Source organism: Esox lucius, chromosome 4 (assembly GCF_011004845.1).
Source record: "Esox lucius isolate fEsoLuc1 chromosome 4, fEsoLuc1.pri, whole genome shotgun sequence".
Taxonomy (NCBI): Eukaryota; Metazoa; Chordata; class Actinopteri; order Esociformes; family Esocidae; genus Esox; species Esox lucius.
Window position 1 is genome coordinate 8,855,139 of NC_047572.1, and position 23,266 is coordinate 8,878,404.

Genomic DNA, 23,266 nt, shown 5'->3' on the forward strand with positions numbered 1-23,266 from the left:
TCAGCGGCTCAACAATTCACTGTCTCCTTTGTCTGATTTTTTGTTTCTTAATGCCCTAAATGCTTCCATTGGTGACAGGTCTGGACTGCAGGCAGGGCAGTTTATCACCTAGACTTTTACTATGGAGCCAGGCTGTTGTAATAAGTGCAGAATTTTTGGAATTGTCTTGCTGAAATAAGCAAGGCCTTCCCTGAAAAAGACTTCACCTGGATGGCAGCATATGTTGCTCCAAAACCTGTATATATTGTTAGCATTAATGGTGCCTTCACAGATGTGCAAGTCAAAGTTTGAGAATTTCAAACTTTGATACATTAGACCACAGGACAGTTTTCCACTTCATCTCAGCCCATCTTAAATGAGCTTGGGCCCAGAGAAGGCGGCTGCGTTTCTGGATCTTGTTTATATATGGTTTCTTCTTTGCATGATATAGATTTAACTTGTATTTGTGCATGCAGCGACGATTTACCTAATTAGTTATGAGATGTTTCACCAGGTTTTTTTTTTTAGCATTACAGAACTTTTCCAGTCCTGTTGTCCCTGTCCCAGCTTTTCTGAAACATGTTGCTGGCATCAAATTCAAAGTGGGCATATATTTTTCAACATTTCTCAATTTGATATGTTGTCTTTTTCTACTGAAGAAACAGGGTTTGAATGATTTGCACATCATTGCATTCTGTTTTTCTTTACATTTTACTCAGCGTCCCAACTTTTTTGGAAACTGGGTTGTTTATTGGCGACTGAGAAATGCTTGCTAAGAGGAATTAAACAAATGTATGCATCGAAATTGAGAAAAATAAGATGTCTGTGCATATGAAGGATTTCTGGGATGTTTTATCATGAAAATGAAATTAAGACTTTGTATTATTGTCTAGTGTGTTAACAGAGGACAGCTGCGTTGACTAAAATATATAAGGTTGAATGAATCCTGCTTTCTGTGCCTGTTTTTAAGGCACACAGAATATTTTCTGTGCCTTCGCTCTTCGAGAAAAGGTACTACAGCATAAAATGCCACGTAGCCTCCTAGCATGTAACCATGGCGACAGGACTGTGTGAACAGGAGTCAAGAGACTTGAGCATGTGGACCCTTAGGAGTGGCAGAGTGCAGATAGAGTCAGTCAGCCAAACAGCCTCCCATTCCCCAACCACAATGCTCAGAATGATATCAGTCCCTGTGTGTGTGTGTGTGTGTGTGCACGCATGTGTGTGTGTTTATTTGTTTGATAGAGAGAAGAGTAGCAATGCATATGAAAATGTGCATTGACAAACCACCAGCTAGCAACCATGAATAAACATGAACCCAAACCAGCTAAAAATAACATGCATTTGGATCTGTATTGCAGTTGTTACTGCTATTTACCCAGGGAAGAATAGGCAGAGCGGAATTGGATTACAACACATTATCAATAAAACTACTCCAACCCAGTAGGCAAACCATGTGGAAAAGAATTGACACTGAAAGGACAGGCCTCAGTGGACCACCATTCCAGCAAATGAGTCAGTCTTACAAACATATTTAAATTTATGGAAAAGGGATTCGGTTGGGTTTATGAAGGTCTTGGGTATTGTTTAAATACAAACATGGCATTACATGAAAAGAAACCAGTTTAATTACTAATGTAGTGTAAGTTAGTGTGGTAATGGTTGATCCTGATACTGGTTGTCTATTGACAATTTTTGGGGGAAGAAAACATATCACCTGCATGCGAATCTGAAAAAGCATTTGAAAGTAATTTTGTTCCCACTGAAAAATAATAGCATCCCCTTAAAACTTCTTACAAACTAAAATCTGTTTTTGATTTTCCTCATGTTTTGTGATATGCAACTTTGTGGTTAAGGCGCTGCTTCATGGCAGAAACTCCCAGCGGACTCAGTTGATGTTGAGATACAGTAGGTGTCTAATCACAGTGCTTGCTCGACCATGAAGTCTAAACCAGAATCCTTAGACACCGGAAGGCACACACTCTCCGACCTTCTACCTTCATTAAGTGCACAGACATCCAAGCTGCCACGGAGGGACAAGGAGTTGCTTGGCAAAGCGACCATGTTAAATGAGTAATCCAGCCCCTATTCAATTGTACAACCCTTTGCAGGAACATATGAGCTAAGACGCGAGGCAGGGTTTTAACCCTGATCTTGTAATGCCAAAACTAAGTGCAAGGCAGTGAATTTATTGCTGCGCATGCAAGGGTCTGCAAAATATAAATTAATATGTGGGTTAAATATATATTGAGGAAAAGTCAAGGACAGAGACGAGCATGACTTAAAAATGTGCCCACATACTGTATTTAAATTATAAGTCAATATTAGTCACCTGTCCCTTTTAATGTTAAGAACATAACCACTTGTTTTTCATCGAGGCAAATGTCAAATCTCACTTACAATAAAGATGTCTATGTAAGTGGTACAGTATATGGCCAATATACCTTGGCTATGAACTGTTAAGCACAGGGAAGACGGCCAGCATACAGGGTTTACCTGTAGAGTTGGCCATATACCACAAAGCCCAGAGGTGCCAACTACGCAATAGGCACAACCGTTCGGTTTTGTCGTCATACCCGTGGTATAAGCTCTCCAATACCACAGCTTTGAGCCAATCAACATTCAGGGTTCGAACCCCACGGGTTGAACAAAAAATACCATAATTTAGACGAATTCGACACAAGGACACATAACATGAAGAAACCATCAATTTTGCTTTGGTAAAAAAATCCTACAGACACTAATGAGCTTTACAAACAGGGCCGCCTTATTGTCAAACATCACTAGACTGACAGCCTGGCCCCCAAAGGGACCAAACATCCTTGAGTTTCAAGGAGCCTTGAGTGATGGGAGCAGAATAAGGGCCGGTTTGACTAGGAGAGGGAGTCAAGCAGGTGTAGCCGATGTATTATTAATTCACTGGTTTTTATTTTATTGTAACTTCCCTCAGATGAATGGCAAGCAGTTCCTTCAACTCCTGGAGTTGCACTCTCGGTACAGCTCTGACTTTTATGTTATTCACATTTTTTCTGTTTTTATCCACACACAATCAGATTTGGAAAGAATCCCTGCCCTTCTTGGTTATGCTAAGCATAGCTAGAAATCCTAGTCTTGTTGGATTTATGCTAAGCATGCTGAGGGACTGGGATGACTTGTTAGCTGGGTTGACGGTGCGAGGATGTAGAGGAATAGGGAATCAAAGTCTGTTCTTGTGTGTGTGTGTTTGTGTGCGTGTGTGTGTGCACGTGGGAACATGTACAGCGTGTAGGTTTTCCCACAGGTTGGTGTGTGTGCGTGGGATTGAGCTGGATGCTATTGCTCAGAGCAACACAATCAGCAAATTTAATGAGAATGATGGCAAACAAATTTCACGCTGAGGCGAGTGTGTGTGTGTATGTGTGCTGTTTGCAGTGACTGACACAGATGGGTACAGAATGGATAAATTATGCCAGCCTCCTCTCTGCAGCGAGGAGGCACATGCTCTTGGGGACAACCAACGCACTGAAATGCAGCCCTGGCATTTAGAAGCTGGCAGAATAATCACACTAATAATAAGTAATGTAAACCGACCAATTCCATAGCAAAAAAAAGTAGACAAGTAAACACGTTGTCCCTCACAAATTATGCAGAGCACTCATTAAGTCATTTTAAGAATTGCGAATGTCTAAGACATTTTAGTTACTACAACTATAGCCAATCAGTGTAATTTTGTAAATGTCACATCATTATAGCAAGATGCTTCATACGCTCATGCAGTTTTCTGAGATATTGTGTGAGTTAACTAGACTTGTTTCTGAGCAAATTTCAACAGGTATAACAGAAGAACTACAGAAGAACCATTTGATCCATATACAACCCTGTTCCCAAAAAAGTTGGGACATTGTGTAAAATGTATATAAAAACAGAATGCAATGACGTGCAAAACATTTATTGTATATTGAATAGAAAATGGCACAAAGAAAACATATAAAATGCTGAAATTGAGACATTTTACTGTTTCATGTAAAATACAGCTCCAGAAAAAAATAAGAGACAACTGCACCTTTTTCTTTCCTTTCCAAAAAGTAAGTAAGGAACAGAAGCGTTCAATTTGCAGTGGTCTCCTAATTTTAACCCTTCTGTTCCTCACTCAAAACCTTCCTTTTCGACTTTTTTGGAACGGAAAAACAAAGGTGCAGTGGTCTCTTAATTTTTTCCGGAGCTGTATATACCCACTTTGAATTTGATGCCAGCAACACGTTTCAAAAAAGTTTGAACCGAGGCAACAAAAGAAAGGAAAAGAAGCGTAATGCTAAAAATCTAAACCTGGTGGAATATCACACAACCAATTAGATCATTTGGCAACAGGTCAGTAACATGACTGGGTATTAAAAGATCCTTCCAGAGAGGATAGGTTTGTCAGAAGTGAGGATGTGGAGGAGTTCACCACTCTAAAAAACCATATATAAACAAGCATATTTAAGATTCAGTTACAGTATTTGCAGAAAACAGCATTGGGTTATTATATGGATTTTAAGCAGCATCCAAACTTTTTTGGAAACAGGGTTGTAATTGTTCTTGCACACGTTGTCACCTAGGAGCGAAGCACAGCTGATAACCCCAGATGAGGAGGGGGTCTCTAAACCCACAGACACCAGCTAAGTGATCTCAGTGTTATTGGCATGCTTAAAGCAAATTAGGTCATCTTAATTTGATGACGCTTTTTGGAAAAACTGTTTTACTCATGTAACGATCATCCTGGGTGTTCAAAGGGAAATCTGATTTGATTTAGTTTTGACACAGGTTCATAGCCAAAAAGGAATAAGCAAACATAAATATACTACATTAGTTACATGGTTGTGACAGAGGGCATATAGGAAGGGAACAAGGAAAGTCTGCTATAGGTTAATTGTGTATATAAGAGCTTAATTCCAATACACAGACATCTTAAAAGAGAAAATGTGCATTCATCTGGTCTAATGTTGATCAAGCGTACAAAGCCTAGATACCCAGTTTACGTTGAGCGCACCGTTGACTGACGCATCCAATGTCTAAGCAAGGAAACGTGACCAAGACATTGCTTATCAGTAGAAACCCTCTATGACACCCATCTGTGTAACTGAAATCACCTCAGGTGTGTACGTTTGTGTGTGTCTGTGTGCTTATGCTCGGGCTATGCATGTGTATACTCTGAGGCTCTGATGAGAGTCGGAACTCATTTGCATCTTTATGAGGGATAAATGTTCACAAACATTTAATCAGGATAAAAATAAGAGCTGTTTTTGGGCATGGGGAAAGCAATACACAAACCAAATATGATACTATTTTCAGAGTATAAAAATGGCTTTGACACACCCAACAGAACTTTTCATATATTTCAATCGTTTTTGACTTCTTGAATTGACGTCTGCAGTACAGTTCTCTTGAGTAATTTGTGGGAACAAAGTCAGGTTAGCTTCGAAGGAAGTATTCTTGTAATAAAAAGATCAAAACTGTCAAGCTGCAACCTTGATCTCTCACTGAAACGTACTCAGCCACTATCTGAACACAAGGTCGTTCTCCAACATAATGAGAAATATGACATGACTCCGGCTTATGAAGGACAGTCCCCTTTGTTCTTGCTCAACTTTATTCCAGTATCACACAATCTTTACCTTTTCTTGCAGGATGGGAAAATTAAAGATGAGATATGGGTCTTTCTAGAATTGCAGAGGACACTGCAGTACCTTGACTTACGCACCAGTTAAAATAATTGTTACATTTTATTTAATTGCTATTTAAATTAGGCCCGGTCAGAATCAGGGAAGGGCTGCTTGAATATAAAGGAGAGAGGTTTGGTCTTATTTCTTTATGTTCATTTCTTTGCTTTAGGAGTAGTAATAAAGCTGCGTAGTGGCTGTTGATTACACCTATCCAAGCCTGCCCATTGCTGGGGCTGTTTGCATCTACAGCGAAGCCAGCATTTATCCAAAATGGAGATACATTTTTTTATGGGGAATCTTCTAATTGAGCCTAATCAAATCATTTGCCTTTGTAAGGAAGTTTTACACAGCTGTGCCCCTCAAAACAACATTTTAAATGAGACAATTAAGATTTACATTTTAATTAATTACAACATTTTCCTAGTTGTTTCAGGTGGAAAAACCTACATTGTTTTCATCAATTCAGATTCATTTTATGTACAGTCATGAATTTGGGATCAAGGTCCTGGTACCAGGTGGAGAGTGCCTGCCTCAAGTGGAGGAGTTTAAGTATCTAGGGGTCCTGTTCACGAGTGAGGGAAGGAAGGAACGGGAGATTGACAGACGGATCGGTGCAGCTTCTGCAGTAATGCGGTTGATGTATCGGTTTGTCGTGGTGAAGAAAGAGCTGAGCCGCAAGGCGAAGCTCTCGATTTACCGATCAATCTACGTTCCTACTCTCACCTATGGTCATGAGCTTTGGGTCATGACCGAAAGGACAAGATCCCGGATACAGGCGGCCGAAATGGAGGAGACCCCGGGGAAGACCTAGGACACGCTGGAGGGACTATGTCTCCCGGCTGGCCTGGGAACGCCTCGGTGTCCCCCCGGAAGAGCTGGAGGAAGTGTCTGGGGAGAGGGAAGTCTGGGCATCCCTGCTTAGACTGCTGCCCCTTGCGACCCGGCCCCGGATAAGCGGAAGAAGATGGTATGGTATGGTCCTGGTACCAAACCGTTTACTACATACAGTATATTGAGCAGAACAACCATAAGCCAAATACATCTCAAAAACGATCCAGTGTAGAAAAATGTACTTCATAACGTCAGCCTCACCACTATTGCTGCGTTCCATTTACCTCGGAAGTCGGAACTGGGAATGACCCCACACCCGAGTTAACCAAGTTGATCGTGTTCCAGTGTCCAAGTCGGAAAACAAGATGGACGTCCCCATTAAAGCCTTTTTTGTGCTTTCCCTTTTGGAATATATACAATGTTTTTCCATATGCAATAATGCTGTACGGAAAGAGTCATTTTAAAAGAGACGAGGGCGGTAGTCATTTTTAAGAGACGAGGGCGGTAGGCAGGATGAGTGGGCAACAGCATCTGCGCACTCATTATAGGTTCTTTTAGTGAGACCGTCGCTGGGTTCTTCACAGAAGCCGGAGGATGTCCCACCGACGTTCAACACAACCTGCTGACGTTCCGGGGACATCCACCCACTCATTTCTGTTTGCTGTGGTGGAGTTAGTAAGCTAACTCTTGGGCTGGTAAGAGGGAGGCAGGCAGGCATGCTATGACCCGAGCAGTGACGGAATTTAACAGCGGTATTGCCGGACACCCTTGTGCCAACCACCCTTGTGCCAACCACCCTTGTGCCAGCGTTAATGCCTTCCCCCAAAACATTATACCTTTCACACTGGCCTACCCTATCATAATCATGGAAAGGTAACATATTTTAGAAGCCCTGCAGGAGAGAAAAGGCTACACTACCCTGGAGCCTCTCTTTATTTCTCTTATTCACTGAGAGTGTTAGACGTAGACTAGCAAATATATTTATTTAATAACAAATGATGTGTAATAGTACTGTTTTAACCTTTTCAGTATGGTACTAGAAGACAGATTCCTTCATGCCCTTCATAAATTGTCAAGTGTGTTCAGATAACACCTGAGCCCAGGCTTTCTGGGAGATGTATTCCATCACAGAGGCATCGCCAGCCCTTTAAGCCGCTACTGTAATTCACATTAACTGCACTGGGATGAGATATGATTCCACGTTGCCATTTAACAAGGGGATGGCTCTTATCAGTGAGGCAGATAAAGACTGGTCACAAAGACCAGGCTGTCTCACTTACCGACAGGAGTATTCTACCCTACAAATGACATTCACATTGAAAGGCAATCAAATTTCAGATTCAAATGTGAGCCTTCTGTGACAGGGCAGTGTGGTTTGTGACACCTGATGTCGCCAACATACACTTTAAATACATTTAGGGTTAGTTGAGCAAGTGAGAATGAGTGTCTTTCACACCTCAGTCAATTTGTGGAGTACCTACCAATGCCATTATGAGGTGAAATATAAAACACATGGGACAACCAATAACCAGTATAAACAAGCACAATGAACACCTGCAAACTCCCGGTTGATTCAAACAAGAACCTTATAAAACCACTAACAGTGAATCACACGCCTGCTGCGTACGTGCAAATTATTTCACAGTACGGCTTCCCTCGTGTAGTAACTACAGTACATGATGTCATTTTCTCCCTTTTTCCTTTTTTTACGACAAGAGAAAACGATCTGATTTATGACCAGCGTCTGCAGGGGAATGTGACTTGGCAGACTCTTGCAGGGCCACATCAATCATGGCCGCTCCGGAGCCCGAGGACGGCGGCACGACAGCAAAGCGCCGGACGGCTGGAGACCCATCAATTCCAAGGCCCTTTTCTCCTGCATATTTACAGTTGACAATGCGACACTCATTGAAGAACACGGTGGAACCCTCACGTGTAACAGGTAGAGAGGGAGGGAAGGAAAGAGGGCAGAATCCGTGCGGACGTGCGCTCAATTCCAACCCGGCATCTACAGTCAGACCAAACCAGGTCACAGGAGACTCTCCACCATTTTAGCGCTAAAGGACCGTAAAAGACTATTATCGCTGGAAAAACTGCATATATAACTACGGCCAAAAATCTTCTCTTCACAAAAAATAAGAAATTAATAACATCTAATTTGCAATTCTGTCTTTTTGCTGTCAGTCAAGCCCAAATGCCCTTTACACTTTGGCCTAAGAAGCATATTAAAAAGTGGGTCTGTGCTATGATAACAAGTGTGAGAAGGCCTCTTTCAGCTAGGTGGGTCAGTGTGATAAGACACACAGGGATAAAAGGTCTCACACTACCGGATTAGCCTGCCGGCAAGAGATGGAGCGGCGGCCGCCACTGTTGTGGACTCAACTTAATGGAAACGCCAGGAGGTTGCCACGGTGCTGGCATAAACAACTCCCCGCAGTGATTAATGACTCTGCGACTTGGCACGGCGGCTTTGTCAATTACACCGAGCGTCCGAGGGCGCAGTTTTCTGTCCGCTCGGTGTGACCTAGACACGCGAGGGGGCAAGGGGGTGGGCAGGGGTGAGAGGTCAAGGTTTTAATTAGGCAGGCGTAGAGAGAATGTCAAGGAGAGCGAGGAAGTGGGAGGGAGGGGGGTGGGAAAATGTCTAGCAAGAGACGAGGGCGGTAGGCAGGATGAGTGGGCAACAGCATCTGCATACTCATTATAGGTTCTTTTAGTGAGACCGTCGCTGGGTTCTTCACAGAAGCCGGAGGATGTCCCACCGACGTTCAACACAACCTGCTGACGTTCCGGGGACATCCACCCACTCATTTCTGTTTGCTGTGGTGGAGTTAGTAAGCTAACTCTTGGGCTGGTAAGAGGGAGGCAGGCAGGCATGCTATGACCCGAGCAGTGACGGAATTTAACAGCGGTATTGCCGGACACCCTTGTGCCGACCACCCTTGTACTGGCATTAATGCCCCCAAAACATTATACCTTTCACACTGGCCTACCCTATCATAATCATGGAAAGGTAACATATTTTAGAAGCCCTACAGGAGAGAAATTGTACCCGAAAACTTAATGAGAATTAATTTCCATGTTTCTTGGTGATTTACAAATGTTTTAATAACATGGGTTTTTCAGTGTAAGTAAACTACAAAATACAGGGATTTCAGATAATAGCTAGCGAGTGTCAAGCTAGTTTCCTGCAGACATCAGGGCAGGTAGCTCTATTACTATGGTAATCTTCTGCGATTAAAGTGACAGCGGAATTGAGAAATGACACATTATTTCTTACTGGGAATTCTTTGAATATCTGATAAAACATTACACAGCATACTCATGCATTTATTTAATTTGTTAGTGGCTGGTAAATTCCTTATTTGTATCTACTTGCAACATTGGCTAGTGGACCAAAAGTTTAGTTTGAGGACACACACACACTCAGACAGGTACAGAATAAACGTGGACCATCATTTCTGAGTCACAAAGGCATGGGGCCACATGCAAGCTTTCTTAAATCACTTTTCCACACAAATTTATCATGTTTTTCATAAGAGGTGTTTTTAAAGTTTCTAAGCAATGTAATTGGCTATCTTGCTTGATGGCATTATTGCCCTGGCTGATGTCCACGGCAACCTGGCAAATTAGCCAATGCCCCTAAAATCACAAATTCCTTTCCCTGCGCCAGAGTGGTGGAAAGAAGGAGTTTCACATCTGGTAAATGGAAATCAAAAGTGTGGGAGGTAAACAAAGCGATTTGCTTTAGCCTCATTTGACCATCAGTCGCTTTGATACAGCCAGGCTAATCAAACATGCCCCAATCAGCACATAGCCAATCAGTGCCTAATTAGCGAGAGCAATAAGTGCTTTCCCCTTTTGTCATTTGGCCACTAATTATTCAGTAGGATGTTGCGTTTCCTGTTTTTCTTCCTGTTGCTTGCTATATACTTGTCTCCTAATGTAGGGCTAAACAGTTCTCTGAATACAACATCTACACTTACGAATACATTTAAGAGGGTCATTTACCAGTTTCTTTTATCAAGAACGACTTACATTTTTAAAAAAAAATTACCCATTAACAAACTTGCAATGATCTAAAGTCATATTGATGGGCTTTTTGACAATTTCCCATTTTTCAGCATCATTTACACTGCAAAAATGGTCCAGAAATTATTGAGTTTATAAAAGGGCTACACACATGGGTCATGCTCTGCTCGCACGTTGCTCTCATCCTTGTGTAGCATGATTCATTGGTCAATCAGCCAGCATTTCTATAGGCTATAATGAAGATACTTGTCTGCACAAATAGGTAAAACTAATTACAGCATCGTAAATGAACGTTGTATAGGCCCAAAGTAAATAGTAGCAACATGTGTGATAGACAATAGTAATGTTACTAACAAACCAAGCAGCAACAGTTTAGGAATATTTTCCTTTGCCATTCTTGACAAGACTGGCAATATTTCATTTAGATGTACAATTACTAATGGATTATATGAATTGGGGAAAAAAAATGCTGCAACTAATAATGTTGAAATTCAACACTACTGTTGTTTGCTACTTGGGGTTTAAAGCCAGGTGTTTTGTAAAAGCATTTTGTGACAACTGCTGATGTAAAAAGGGCTTTATAAATACATTTGATTGATTGATTGATAATACAACACTGTTCCCCAAAAAGTTGGGATGCTGCCTAAAATGCAAATAAAAACAGAATGCAATAATCTGCAAATTATTTATCCTTACATTTAATTGAAAATAGTACAAAGACCACATATCACATGTTGAAACTGAAAAATGTTATTTTTGGAAAAAAAACATGCCCATTTTGAATTTGATGCCAGCAACATGTTTAAAAAAAGTTGGGTGAGGGACAATTTTACCACTGTGTGGCATCACCGCTCCTTTTAACAATAATCTGTAAGCGTTTCGGGACTGATGAGAGCAACTGCTGTAGTTTTGAAAGTGAAATGTTTTCCCATTCGTGCTTAATATAGGATTTCAACTGCTCAACACTTTGGGATCTCCTTTGTTGTAGTTTTCATTTCATAATGTGCCAAATGTTTAAAATGGGTGGCAGTTATTTTTTACCCAGTCTCTTTTACTACAGTGTAAGACGTGCAGAACGTGGTTTGGCATTGTCTTGCTGAAATAAGCAAGACCTTCCCTGAAAAAGATGTTGTCGGGATGCCAGCATAAGTTGCTCAAAAACCTGTATGTTGTTCAGCATTAATGGTGCCTTCACAGATGTGCAATTCCCCCATGTCATGTGCGCTAATGCACCCCTATACCATAATTGATGCTGGCTTTTGAACTGTGCCAGATGACAAGCCAGATGGTCGCTCTTCTTTATAGTCCAGAGGACACAGTGTCCATTATTCTGTCAGACCACAGGACTGTTTTCCACTTTGCCTCAGTCCATCTTAAATGAGCTTGAGCCTAGAAAAGACAGTGGCGGTTCTGAATCTTGTTTATATGGTTTCTTCTTTTCATGGTACAGTTGCATTTGTGGGTGCAAGCGACATACTGTTTTCATAGACAATGGTTTTCGGAAATGTTTCTGAGCCCGTGCAGTGATTTCCACTACAGAATCGTGTCTGTTTTTAATGCAGTGGGGGCCTGAAGATTACAGCCATCCAATATTGGTTTTCGGCCTTGTCCCTTGTGTACTGAGATTTGTTATGTTGAGAAAAATAAATCTTAAATTGTTGCACTATTTGGCTGCGCAGTGTTTCACAGAGTGGTGAACACCGCCCCATCTTTACTTCTGAAAGACTCATCCTCTCTGGGATGCTCTTTTTATACCCAATCATGTTACTGACCTGTTGCCAATTCTCCTAAAAAGTTGTGATGTTATATGTTACACCAAGTATCGAATTCAATGTGAGAATAAGTTACACCAAGGCATCGAATTCAATGTGAGAATATATTTTTCAAGAAACAATAATAATTTCTTTGTTTCAACATTTGACATGTTGTCTTTGTATATTTTTCTATTGAATATAGGGTTTAAATGACTTACAATTATTTGCAGTCTGTTTATCTTTACATTTTACACAGCGTCCAAACATTTTTGGAAATGTGGTTATAGCAACCCACTCTCTTCCTTTTGCGTACATATAACACGGGTTCACACAATCTCGTGCTATGCATATGCCAAAGTCCTTTTTTGCGTGCAGTTGAGACGCGATCTCCTCCCATTAATAATAATGGTCAATAAAATCGTTTCATTGACACGCACCAACTGAAACCTATTTGACGTCACCATCATCGAGGCACGGATTTCCCGAAGATTGACTAATCGTTTAAAAGCCGTAGATTTACTTTTTTCTTGAAAGAACGTCAAAGGGTAAAGGTGAAACTTTAATATTGCATTTATTCACCATAGTTCTTAATGGGAGGAGATCGTGTCTGAACTGCACACAAAAAATTACTTTTTTGTGTGGAGGCGTATGTATAGCACGAAATTGTGAAGTGTAAACCCGTGCTATATGTACGCAAAGGGATGAGAGTGGGTTGGGTTATAGAATACTGCAATATAATTTTGAAATGTGGGTTTAGTTAATGTTTGCAGTTGAGATCATATGCGTGAATTAGGACAATGATTTAGCTGGTGAAAAGCACATCAAGTGTTTGTCTGGTTCCAATTCTACAATAGATTATATTAATATTAGGTTTTTTATTATAGTAGAGTAGCGTACATACAGTGCCTTCATAAAGTATTAACACCACTTTCCCCACAATATTTGTTGTGTTGCAGAATTTATTTACAATTAATTATAATAAAATCCCAAATCTAAACAGAATATCTAATTAAGACAAAGATAAAAACGATCAGACGGTTTGTCATAACACTCCAAATTGAACTCAGGTGCATCCTGTCTTTTATCATCCTTGAGGTGTCTCTAGAACTTGATTAGAGTTTAGAAAGGCAAACGACCATCTATACAAGGTCCCGCACTTCACAGTATGTCAGAGCAAAAGAAAGTCATGAAGTCCAATGAACTCTCCGTAGGCCCTTAGAGAATTAGATCTGGGTAAGGTTATAAAAAATTGCTGAACCTTTAAAGGTCCCCAGGAGCACTGTGGGTTCCATCAAAGTGGAATGAGTTTGAAACCAGACAGACTCTTCCTAGAGCTGGCCGTATGACCAAATGAAGTAACTGGGCAAGCACGACTGTGACAGGGAGGTCTGAGTTTCTTTACAGAAATGGGAGAACCTGTCACAAAGACATAATTCTCTGCAGCACTCCATCAACAATCCTGCTAAGCTTTAATCCTGGCAAAAACATGGTTCCCGACCATAGCCTGGTTATACCATCCCTACCATGAAGCAGGGTGGTGGGATCCTAATGCGCTGGGGGTGCTGTGTTTTCGGTTTGTCATTACGGGTTATTGCGTGTGGATTGAAAATGCAACTCAATTAATTATAAAAGATCTTTATAACACAACAAAATGGTGTCATGAAAAAGGTCTGAATACATTCTGAAGGCACTTTGAGCATACATGCTACATGCATCTGTCATGTCAAACGAGTAAGAGAAAATAGATTTTTAGAGTCACAAAATTAAGACATTCTGGAATTATCCTTTCAGTCAGGATCTAACAAATAACTGTCATTACATAAAGCAGCATCAGCAAAACATCTGCTCCTGACATGGAGGACAGACCGACCAGATGCCAGTCACACAAGCACACGACCACCCTGAACAAATTCTTTAGAATGCAGGCCCGTCGAGTTCGGGTTGTACACTTACTTGGATAAGTTTCGACTGCCATGTTGCCACGGGAACATGACATTGCCAACTGCTGCCCTGTAGCTGAAGACACCAAGAAGGCCAAGGGCCAGAGCAATCTTGGACACCCAGGAACATCGGCGCTGGACCAGGAAGTAGATAAGAATCAGTGACATTGTGGTCACCACTGACAGCACCACCTTGTGTTCTGAGCTGTAGAGAGAAAGGATGAACATTAAAACTACACTGAAACTGCACAAATACTTGTGTAGTCTTTTCACAATGTATTTTACTGGGTTTTCAGGATGTGCGTCCCTCCTTTCAGGTATGATAAAAAAGAACTACAAAGTTACTACATTTTTTCTGTTTGATTAGTGGGATTTGTGTGTGTATGTGAGTGAGTGAGAGCATGTAAAAGAGTAGGAGAGACCTGCTCTGGGACTCCCTCCTCCAGTGGGTGGGGTCAAAAGGCCCACACTAAACACTACCTTGGGCAATAGCAAAACCTGTTCAGGTAGCATGTGAAATGACCACAGCCACGATGAAGCATTTCAAATTTCAGGAAATGTGCTTTAAAAGAGCTGCAACCATGGATGGAATTTGGGGATTTTAGGGGCAAGGCCACTTGGCCTTCATGTGGTGAATAATTTGGACTATTATAAGGACTATTAGCCAGGCACTAAGGACAATTAAGCAAAACAACCAATAACATTGCTTGAGAAATAAAAAGAAAATCCTTCAGGTCAGACGAATATAAGCAATTACTGTGGAAAATATATTGTGTGTGTGTTTACTCAAACTAAACTTTTGGTCCACCAGGCATTGTTGCTGGTAAACAACTGTAACAAATTGTACCAGCCACACATTTTTTTATCAACCAAAAGTTATTAGAGATTTTGAACTTGACCCATTTTTTATTTGACTAGTAATTATAATATTTGTCCCATGACTTAAATGGGATTTATGTCATTAATGCTAAACACTTAGCATGTGGAAGCATTGGCAGTGAAACTTAGCCATACCTTGTGCAAACAGTGTTTGATGGATTGGAGCAAGCATGGTTTGCCGTCATAACTTGTCCATTGAAGGCTCACAGAGTAAGGAAAGCAATTTTCTTTTTATACTGTTAAGCTATTAATTGTGGAACTTTTGAGTTCAATAGGAAAACAAAGTCTATATAATCCACCAGTTTTGGTAAGAATTCAGGCTTAAATTTTGTCAAAATGTAATCCTTTTGGTCTGTGAAATGTCCCTTGCTTTTTATACCATTTAAGTTCTGTATGTTTTATAATTATGTTACTAAATAACTTATTCCCACAGACACATTCAGTATTACAATATTTGTACAATTTCACACATATACAAGGGGTAAAGAAATGTGTGAATAGATAAAGGAATGTTTCTCGTTCTATATCCCATTCTCCCTGAGGCACCCTCGGAAAGTGGGGTTTCATCCAGAGGATCAGCCTTCATTAACAGTGACCCTGAAGGAATTAGCGTTAACTGTCTTGCTCAAGGACAGGACATGTTATTTTTCACCTTGTAATACATTTACATGATATTACCCTCAATTCAATTATCATCTTTCTATGGAGCCGTCCACTTCAACCATGGATTTCATCCATATTCATGATTGTATTTGTCAACGCTCCTTGCATATTGAACATTAGGAGGAGAAACACAGCAAGTGATGAGTTACTTCAACATTTTTGTTCACTTTTTTAAACAGTAAGAAAAAACACCCAACTGTGCAAAAGTTGTTTTCTGCTCCTTTTCTTCAGGTATGAATATTGTCTTCGTGGGTGTACTAATCCTCCAAGATGCAGATTAAATCACTTTGAAGGGGTGTGATTTGTGACCGACCAATCAAAATGGGTGTTTGTGCAATAGCAAAAATCAATACAAACCATAGTTCGAATTTTCATGGGTTTCTCTGATATTAGAGATTGAAAAGTCAATTTACACCCTACAAAAACAGGATAGTAATGGTTGGATATCACAAAGATTGTGTACTCCAGCCCAGTACCAACCCTCGAAATGTGTTCAAGCTATGGGTGAAAGCTAGTGAAAAGTGAGAGGAAGTCCTTGGCTGAAGGGTTAGTCTTTCATTACAGTAATGCAGTAGATTACACACCCCAAAACTATTTTTCACAAGCCTTCCATTCCAAGTCACTCAAGGGCAAACATTGCCAATTTTGCCAGAGTAGGAGAAACCTAGGTGGGAAAGCCTATATAACTCCCTAGATGTTTGCTACCGCAGCTGATGTAGACCTCCACATGACCCTACACTTGCAATAGAATTAATTGCACCTGCCTCTCATGAAGTTCACTCAAAAAGAATGATCATGACCAAAACAAAACAATAACTGTGGCAACGCTGCGCTTATAAATGTGAATATTGACTATACCACTTCAGCACACGCTTTTGTGGCTCAGACAATTGCCCCTCAGGGTTATGGGCCAGAAGGTTGAGGGTTTGCAGACCACCATGGACGAGCTCACTCTCCCGATTGGTCTCATTACACTATGAAGTGAGCCGGCTGCTGACAACGATCAGCTCAGGGGATGTCAGATTTAACATTTTGTGTTTTAATAAATGCAACTACATTTTCAAACAAACAGGTTTCTGAGCCAACGCATCACACAACCATAAACAACGCATAACTGCATACTAATGACCTACTTTTGAGTACGTTCAACACTGTGGTTTACGTTTTCAATGCTGGAATGAAATGAGTATCTGACAAATGACAAACAGCCAATCATTTCATTACCCACCATGAATATAGCAACTGAGAGCTTGGCTTGGAATGTCATAACACGTTTAGGTGTATTGTAACAAAGCTCTCTTTTCATTCATCATCACCATCAATTTAGATTACAGAATTACAAGTGTAGGAGATCTACACAGACCTTTTTTGCAAGGAGCATAAGAAGAACATAGAAGTGTACCTGCACAAAAAGATACAGTCTGGGACTCTTGCAATTTAAAACATTTAAACCACCCCTTTTGGACTGGATGTGTAACATGTTAATTATGTGTGCATAATCTATAAGTAGAATCACTTTATTGGTTAGGCATGAAATACAAAGTTTGCAAGGGAATGGTTTTGATTACATGGGGCACAAATAGGCAAACAAACTAGAAAGTGCACTAGTGTCGGGGACTCTTTTTGCCTCAACCAGTGTCGATAAAATCACTGACTGAATCTGTAAAAATATTACAACTATTGATGTCAGAATCCAAAACATTTCTGGGTGCTGTGGGTTGCCGAAATAAAAATTTAGGTTGAAGAGCAAAATGTACATTTGGAGTTGGCCTTTTAAGAACCCCTTAAGTAGTATGACCAGATAAATTGTTATTGCCACACTGAAAAAGTAATATATTTTAAAAGCTCACAAATATTTATGCTGTATTAAAGCTTTTTAGGTTTTGGGTCAAGGAATAGCCGCTCAAATTGTGGAGGCAGGTCACGCTTCCTCCTTGCTAGGAGCAAAGGCTTTTTCGGTCACACTTCATAGAACGACTTAGGAGAATGATGAGCCACCACAGACAGTACAACTGTCATCCATCAAATCAAAATACAGCCTACTACTGCGCCTTTCTAGAAATAATAAGCCGTTGAGAGTAGCACCATAACTGACCCAAATACTTAATGTTTAAGTAAGAGATTCATGTTTATATTCATGCCTGTATTACCATTTTACTTGAAAGCCATTATGACAGAGAAGAAGGAGGGATCAGAACGATAATGTCAATCAAAAACAAGTGTGTCATTGTCAGCTTTTCAGAGAGCTTCTTGGGTTTAGCTACATGGCATGAGTTGCATTAAGAGAGAAATGGTTGAGACACAAATTAAAGAACGTTTGCACCAGAAATCTTGGTTGGCTATTTGTGTGCTTGGAGTTTGTTCACAGTCGAGCAGCCTCTGTTAGCTAAGCATTCATTACTTTTCTGATGGACCTGGCCTTTAGGTGTCCAAGTGGGCAAATCCTATATTCTAGTTGATCTCCAATTAGAACCAGAATGAATAAAAAAATTGAAGCAAGACTTAATATGTTTATTCCTTTTTGAACCTGTATTGATGACCATTAAAATGTAATTAGTGTAAATGTCAATGATCAGTTGCTTTAAGTACAGGTTTAGGATGTGTCCAGAATTTCCAGTGTATTTTTGTATTGCCCAGTAAATATTGTAATGATTGGCTGCAATAATTCAGGTATTTAGAATGTTGGCTTAAAAATGTAATGCCATTGAATAATGGCAAATGAAATAGAATTTTCATTTTAATACTAAATCTTAAGATGAGCTTATTTGCAACACTTATGAGCTTCAATGGTACACTTGGTACCCATTATGCCAAGTCCAAACATTTCACATATTAAAATTGTATATATATAAAATGTGGCTTAATTGGTACTGTATGGTTATCCTATATGCCCTAAATTCATGCATTGAATCATAACAGATAAAGATTTGGCACAGAAACTAAAAGGCTGTTGGTTTAAAGCCCAGAGCCAACAAGGTGAAGAATCTCTTTGTTCCTTTGAACCAAGGCACTTAACCCAAATTGGAAATGAATGTCAGCTAAATTAAAAAGATGTAACTGCTAAAAAAACAGAAGATTAATGTGGGAGGTTTCAGCTTGAGTTTGGGACTGTTGAAATTGCACTTTGGGACTATGATTAAAAAAGTTAGGTCGAGCCCTGCCCCTCACCCCAGTAAATGTTTAACTGTCCCTAAGAGGATGTGCAGAAAAATTGCTTGAAGGGACTTACTTTCTTTTTGTCCTTTCCTTCCAATCTGCCGCGATATGATATAACTTGCTTTCAAGTACCCTATTTTGCATTCATATCACTGCAGTTGAAAGAGATGAGAAGACACACCTTTGTCTTAAGAAAACTCTTTTTGGCCGTACTTTTCAAAGTGTTTTTAATTACCATTTTATTATTTTATATACTTAGCATCTTTCTACTGTATATGAATCAAGTTTGATTTGATTCAGCAAGGAAAAGGAAGGCCACGTTAAACTACTGATGCAGCCCAGGCAAGCCAGAAAAACAGTAAAGACCTGGTACTGGAGCAACAGAGGATAAGGGGAACAGGCAGGCACCTTAGGGGTATATGAAGAAGGCACAATGCCTGAGCTCATTACCCACATTGCATAGAGAAGAGGGCAATATGGTAAGAGGTGGCTGTGCCTGACAGGAAAAAGGTCAGCTAATGATAGCGGGGGAAGGAAATTCTAATTCCACAATACACTGACTCCAGTGACCCCATGCAAGGCATTCATCTTGCTACCTGTGGCACTGCAAGAATGCTAATGGTACAGAAACAACCTTGGGTTCACCATTGATTTCCTGAAACCTTCTGCAATGTATAGGTCTTTTTTCTATTTCGTACATGTTTCTGCGAATTCAAGTGTACGGCGGTTCATTGATAATGTTATTTGATTTCGATTTCTATTAAGGCTTGTTTTCTTGGCGCTAAAATCTACTTTGAGCTTTATTTCACTGAAATATTGCAAAGTAGTCTGAGGGAGGCTTTAAACATACAATTGAGAGGAACAGACTAATGCTACCTTCAGAGAGTGAAGGATATGACTCATTGCTTTTAGCTCCTACGGGAGTTATTCCACTTTCATTTATTACCTTGTTGTGAGGAAACTAGCCACCATTATGATGTTGTGGATAATAAGGCAAGGTAACACGCATATGGGGCTAATGGATAGCACTCAATGCACTTTCTTTGGGTCTAAACAAATTTCCTTAATTCATTAGCCTAGATACTTTGCCAAGGTTTGTCTCTTCAGACACTCACCCACCTCAGTGCTACATGTTAGAACATCATCAGTTTATTTAAACATTGCAGTCTCCTTAGAGCCCAGGAATTGAATATATGATGTCTTATCATGCCTTGGGGATACTTAACAGCCGGGTTTACCCATGCAAAACTAAAAAGAAGCTTGGTTCGGATCTTCTAAGAATTTAGATGAGCGGAAACTTCAGTGGCTGTAGTTCTTTAAAGGGTTCATTTAATTTCCCACAGACTTATAACATTAATGGACATGAACCTTCAGATGGGTCAACAATGGTTTTCATCAATATCAATCGATCTGCCAGATTCAAAGCAATCGGCCAAAACAGATGGCTGGCTGATATATCTGTGCATCCCTAGCGCTGTGCGCAGAGGGATTTATTGGCCGGAAAAATGCGATGCATTATTGTCACACATTAGTTGCAACTAGCTGCGAACGGTATACTTATCTTTAAATTGGAAATGATACAGCTTAATCCTTAATACATATTTGAAACCAACAAGTGATCAGGAGTACAACTTATTTGTCCTGTCTTGCACTATTTCATACGACGTTAGCCTTCTCAGATGTTGGCTGCAGGTTAAGTCAGGTTGGACATCGTTGGTGAGTACGATGAAGAACACGGTCTGCAGGGACACTGAACTACTAAACTGGCTAAATGATTAGGCCTGCGAAACTGTATATTTACATAATGTGTTTAGGCTACTTGAGCAGAAAAGGTGTTTCAAATTAAATGGCAGTATTTCAAGATGGCAGTTATTAATTTTCCCTGAATCTGAGGTATCACAAGCCTAAGTTCACTCAGGACACAGCTTTTTGTTTCACTTGTCTGCCAGTTCCTGATCTTTTGAGAACATTATTTGAGAAGTTGCCTGAAGCGTGAGAGGAATAGGAGATAGAGGAATGCAGCAGTGCGGAGGAAGAGGACTTGTTATGTCAAGGACAACGTGCTACTATTCTGAACTTTGTGTACTGACTGCAGAGGCATCACCAAGCTGGGTGCCTCTAAGGAAACGTCCAGCGGCAATACGGCTCAGGCTGTTCCTCACATTTGCCCTCCACAAGATCATGAGAAGACTTCCTCCCCATCGTCTGATAACTTCTCTCCACGCAAGCTCAGTGCCTGACCCTGTCCATCATCAGACGATGCAGAATTCAAAGACTTGGCCTGGCCTGTCTAGGTATGTTGCTGGTTTTTGTGCTCTTGAAGTGCTTTGGGATTCTAAGAAAAGCAATAAAGGCGTTTAGTGAAATTGTATTATTCGCTTTATTTTCCTACTTGTTAAAATGCATCTCCACAGCTATTAATTTCAATTAGACTGGTTAGAATTTCACCCTGACCAAAATCAAAAACTAAATTTGGTATAGGCTCTCTATGATATTTCCACATTATGAGGTTGCAATAACACTCAAATTGTAAGCATCATCAGCCTATGTCAAAATATTTGATCGGTCTTCATACATTTTTTCTAATGCCCGAATGATCAGAAAGAGCATATCAAGAGCCAAAGGATGCCCATAGTCAATAGGCAAACGTAAATGATATTTCCATCAATCTCGACATCTAGATAGACAGGAGTTACTTTCATTAAATAAACCCATAGTAGTTATTTTAAAATGCAATTACAAAGAATAGGCTTTTAAAATTCAACCTCAGGAGGGGAAATGTAATTACATGTCTGGCTAAAAAAAGTTTGAGTCATTCCACATCTGACAATATACTTCAAATGACTGTTGCCGGGGTGTTAACGACCAAGTTACATAAGCCTGTGGGCAAATCGGGTTGCCCATTTTTCATTGTTTGGGCTATCTTCCTCCCGCATTCAGCCGACCAATTAACTGAGCCTTGGTTCACTGTGCTGGCCAGAGCACAAATCTAATGGGGAGAAATAAGCGCTGGTTTGGACTGGAAGAGAAGCCCAGACCAGCCATCTGTCCGTGTGGCTGTCCTGGAGCCTTGAGGGAGCCCCGAGGAAAAAGAATGACTGAGTGGAGACAATCCATAGGCAGATAATAAAGCCTGCTGCCCTGAGTCACAAGGGAGCGAGTAAGGTGCAGCGAAGCCAAACCGGGGAAAACACAATTGGAAAACCAGTGTGTGAAAAACACCAGAGAGGTCTAATAGAATAGAGAGAAATAATGTTGGAAACAAGGATGAAATCAGGATCCAGGGTCTCTGGGGGCGGCTTCGACCTGAGATCAGGTCGAGACGTATCAAAAATATTGCCGTGAGCTCTGGACAAAAAAAGTATTTACGGACTGTGGGCATGACAACCGAAGCACCAGAGGGGCAGCCCCCTAGAACCGGAATTCCCAGCGCATCGCCCCTAAGCTTTTGGGGTTCCAGTGTGGTAGTAAGGCACTGGCGAGTGAAGACGAAAAGGAACGCTGGAAACAAGGTCTCAATCACAGGGCATGACGGCGGTATAAATGAAAGATGGCTGAACACCCACACTCAGAAAGAACAGGGAGATCAACAAGGAAGTGAACCGTTGACCTCCAGACGTGTGTTCGGCTGCTCAGGGTTTGTTTGTACCCAGAACTGTGATTCATCGGATAACACATTTGGGATCTGAACAAACAAGACTTGGATATTTACCTGAACACCACTCTAGTGTACAGAGCTCCGCTAACGTCAATGTTCATCCCTACTGAAGTAAGATAGAAAACTACAATACGGAACAAGAATTCCGGTTACAGAACAAATAATCCGGTCTTTGGGAATGAACAAACCCACCTGTTGAGCCAGTGTCCCAGGTCTGGCAGGTGAGCCCACTGGACCCCGGTCTGGTTGAACGAGCGCAGCAGACGACAGCACACCAGGGTGAACAGCGGGGTCACAAGGGCCAGCCACCTCTCCGAACCCATGTCCGTCACCCCCAAATCGGCCAACGGCGAGGCCATCTCATCCTGGTCTTCGTCCTCCAAGCTCCCAACCTGTCCGGCGTTGGCGCGGCGCTCACGGAAGTACTTGCGGCAGACGTCCTGGAACACGGCCAGGCAGAGAGTGTTGAGCAGGAAGTACCAGACCTGGTGCTCTTCCTCCACAAAGCTGCTGGCTGCCAGGCTCAGGGTGTGGCCAGCCGTGCCCACCAGGAGTAGAATGTCCAGCTCCGACAGGGACCACCCACCGCCGCCCCGGGCAGGAGACTAAATGATGAACAGAAAAAAAAGGATGTCCCATCATGCTAAAAGGTAATGGAAGGCAAAGTATTAACATACCAAATTATTCATAAAC

The 23,266-nt window shown here is 41.0% G+C and overlaps 1 protein-coding gene across 3 annotated transcripts in view; it reads right to left on the reverse strand.

Moving 5' to 3' along the window:
- pigg (phosphatidylinositol glycan anchor biosynthesis class G) overlaps positions 1-23,266 on the reverse strand; it is a 118,902-nt gene that overhangs the window by 38,388 nt on the left and 57,248 nt on the right. For all 3 annotated transcript variants that reach the window (XM_010904606.4, XM_010904608.4, XM_020046105.2), the window contains 2 exons: positions 22,766-23,178; positions 14,231-14,422 (listed from right to left, as the gene is read on the reverse strand). In XM_010904606.4, the coding sequence (XP_010902908.2) occupies positions 14,231-14,422; positions 22,766-23,178 (605 nt within the window). The remainder of the gene's footprint in view (positions 1-14,230; positions 14,423-22,765; positions 23,179-23,266) is intronic.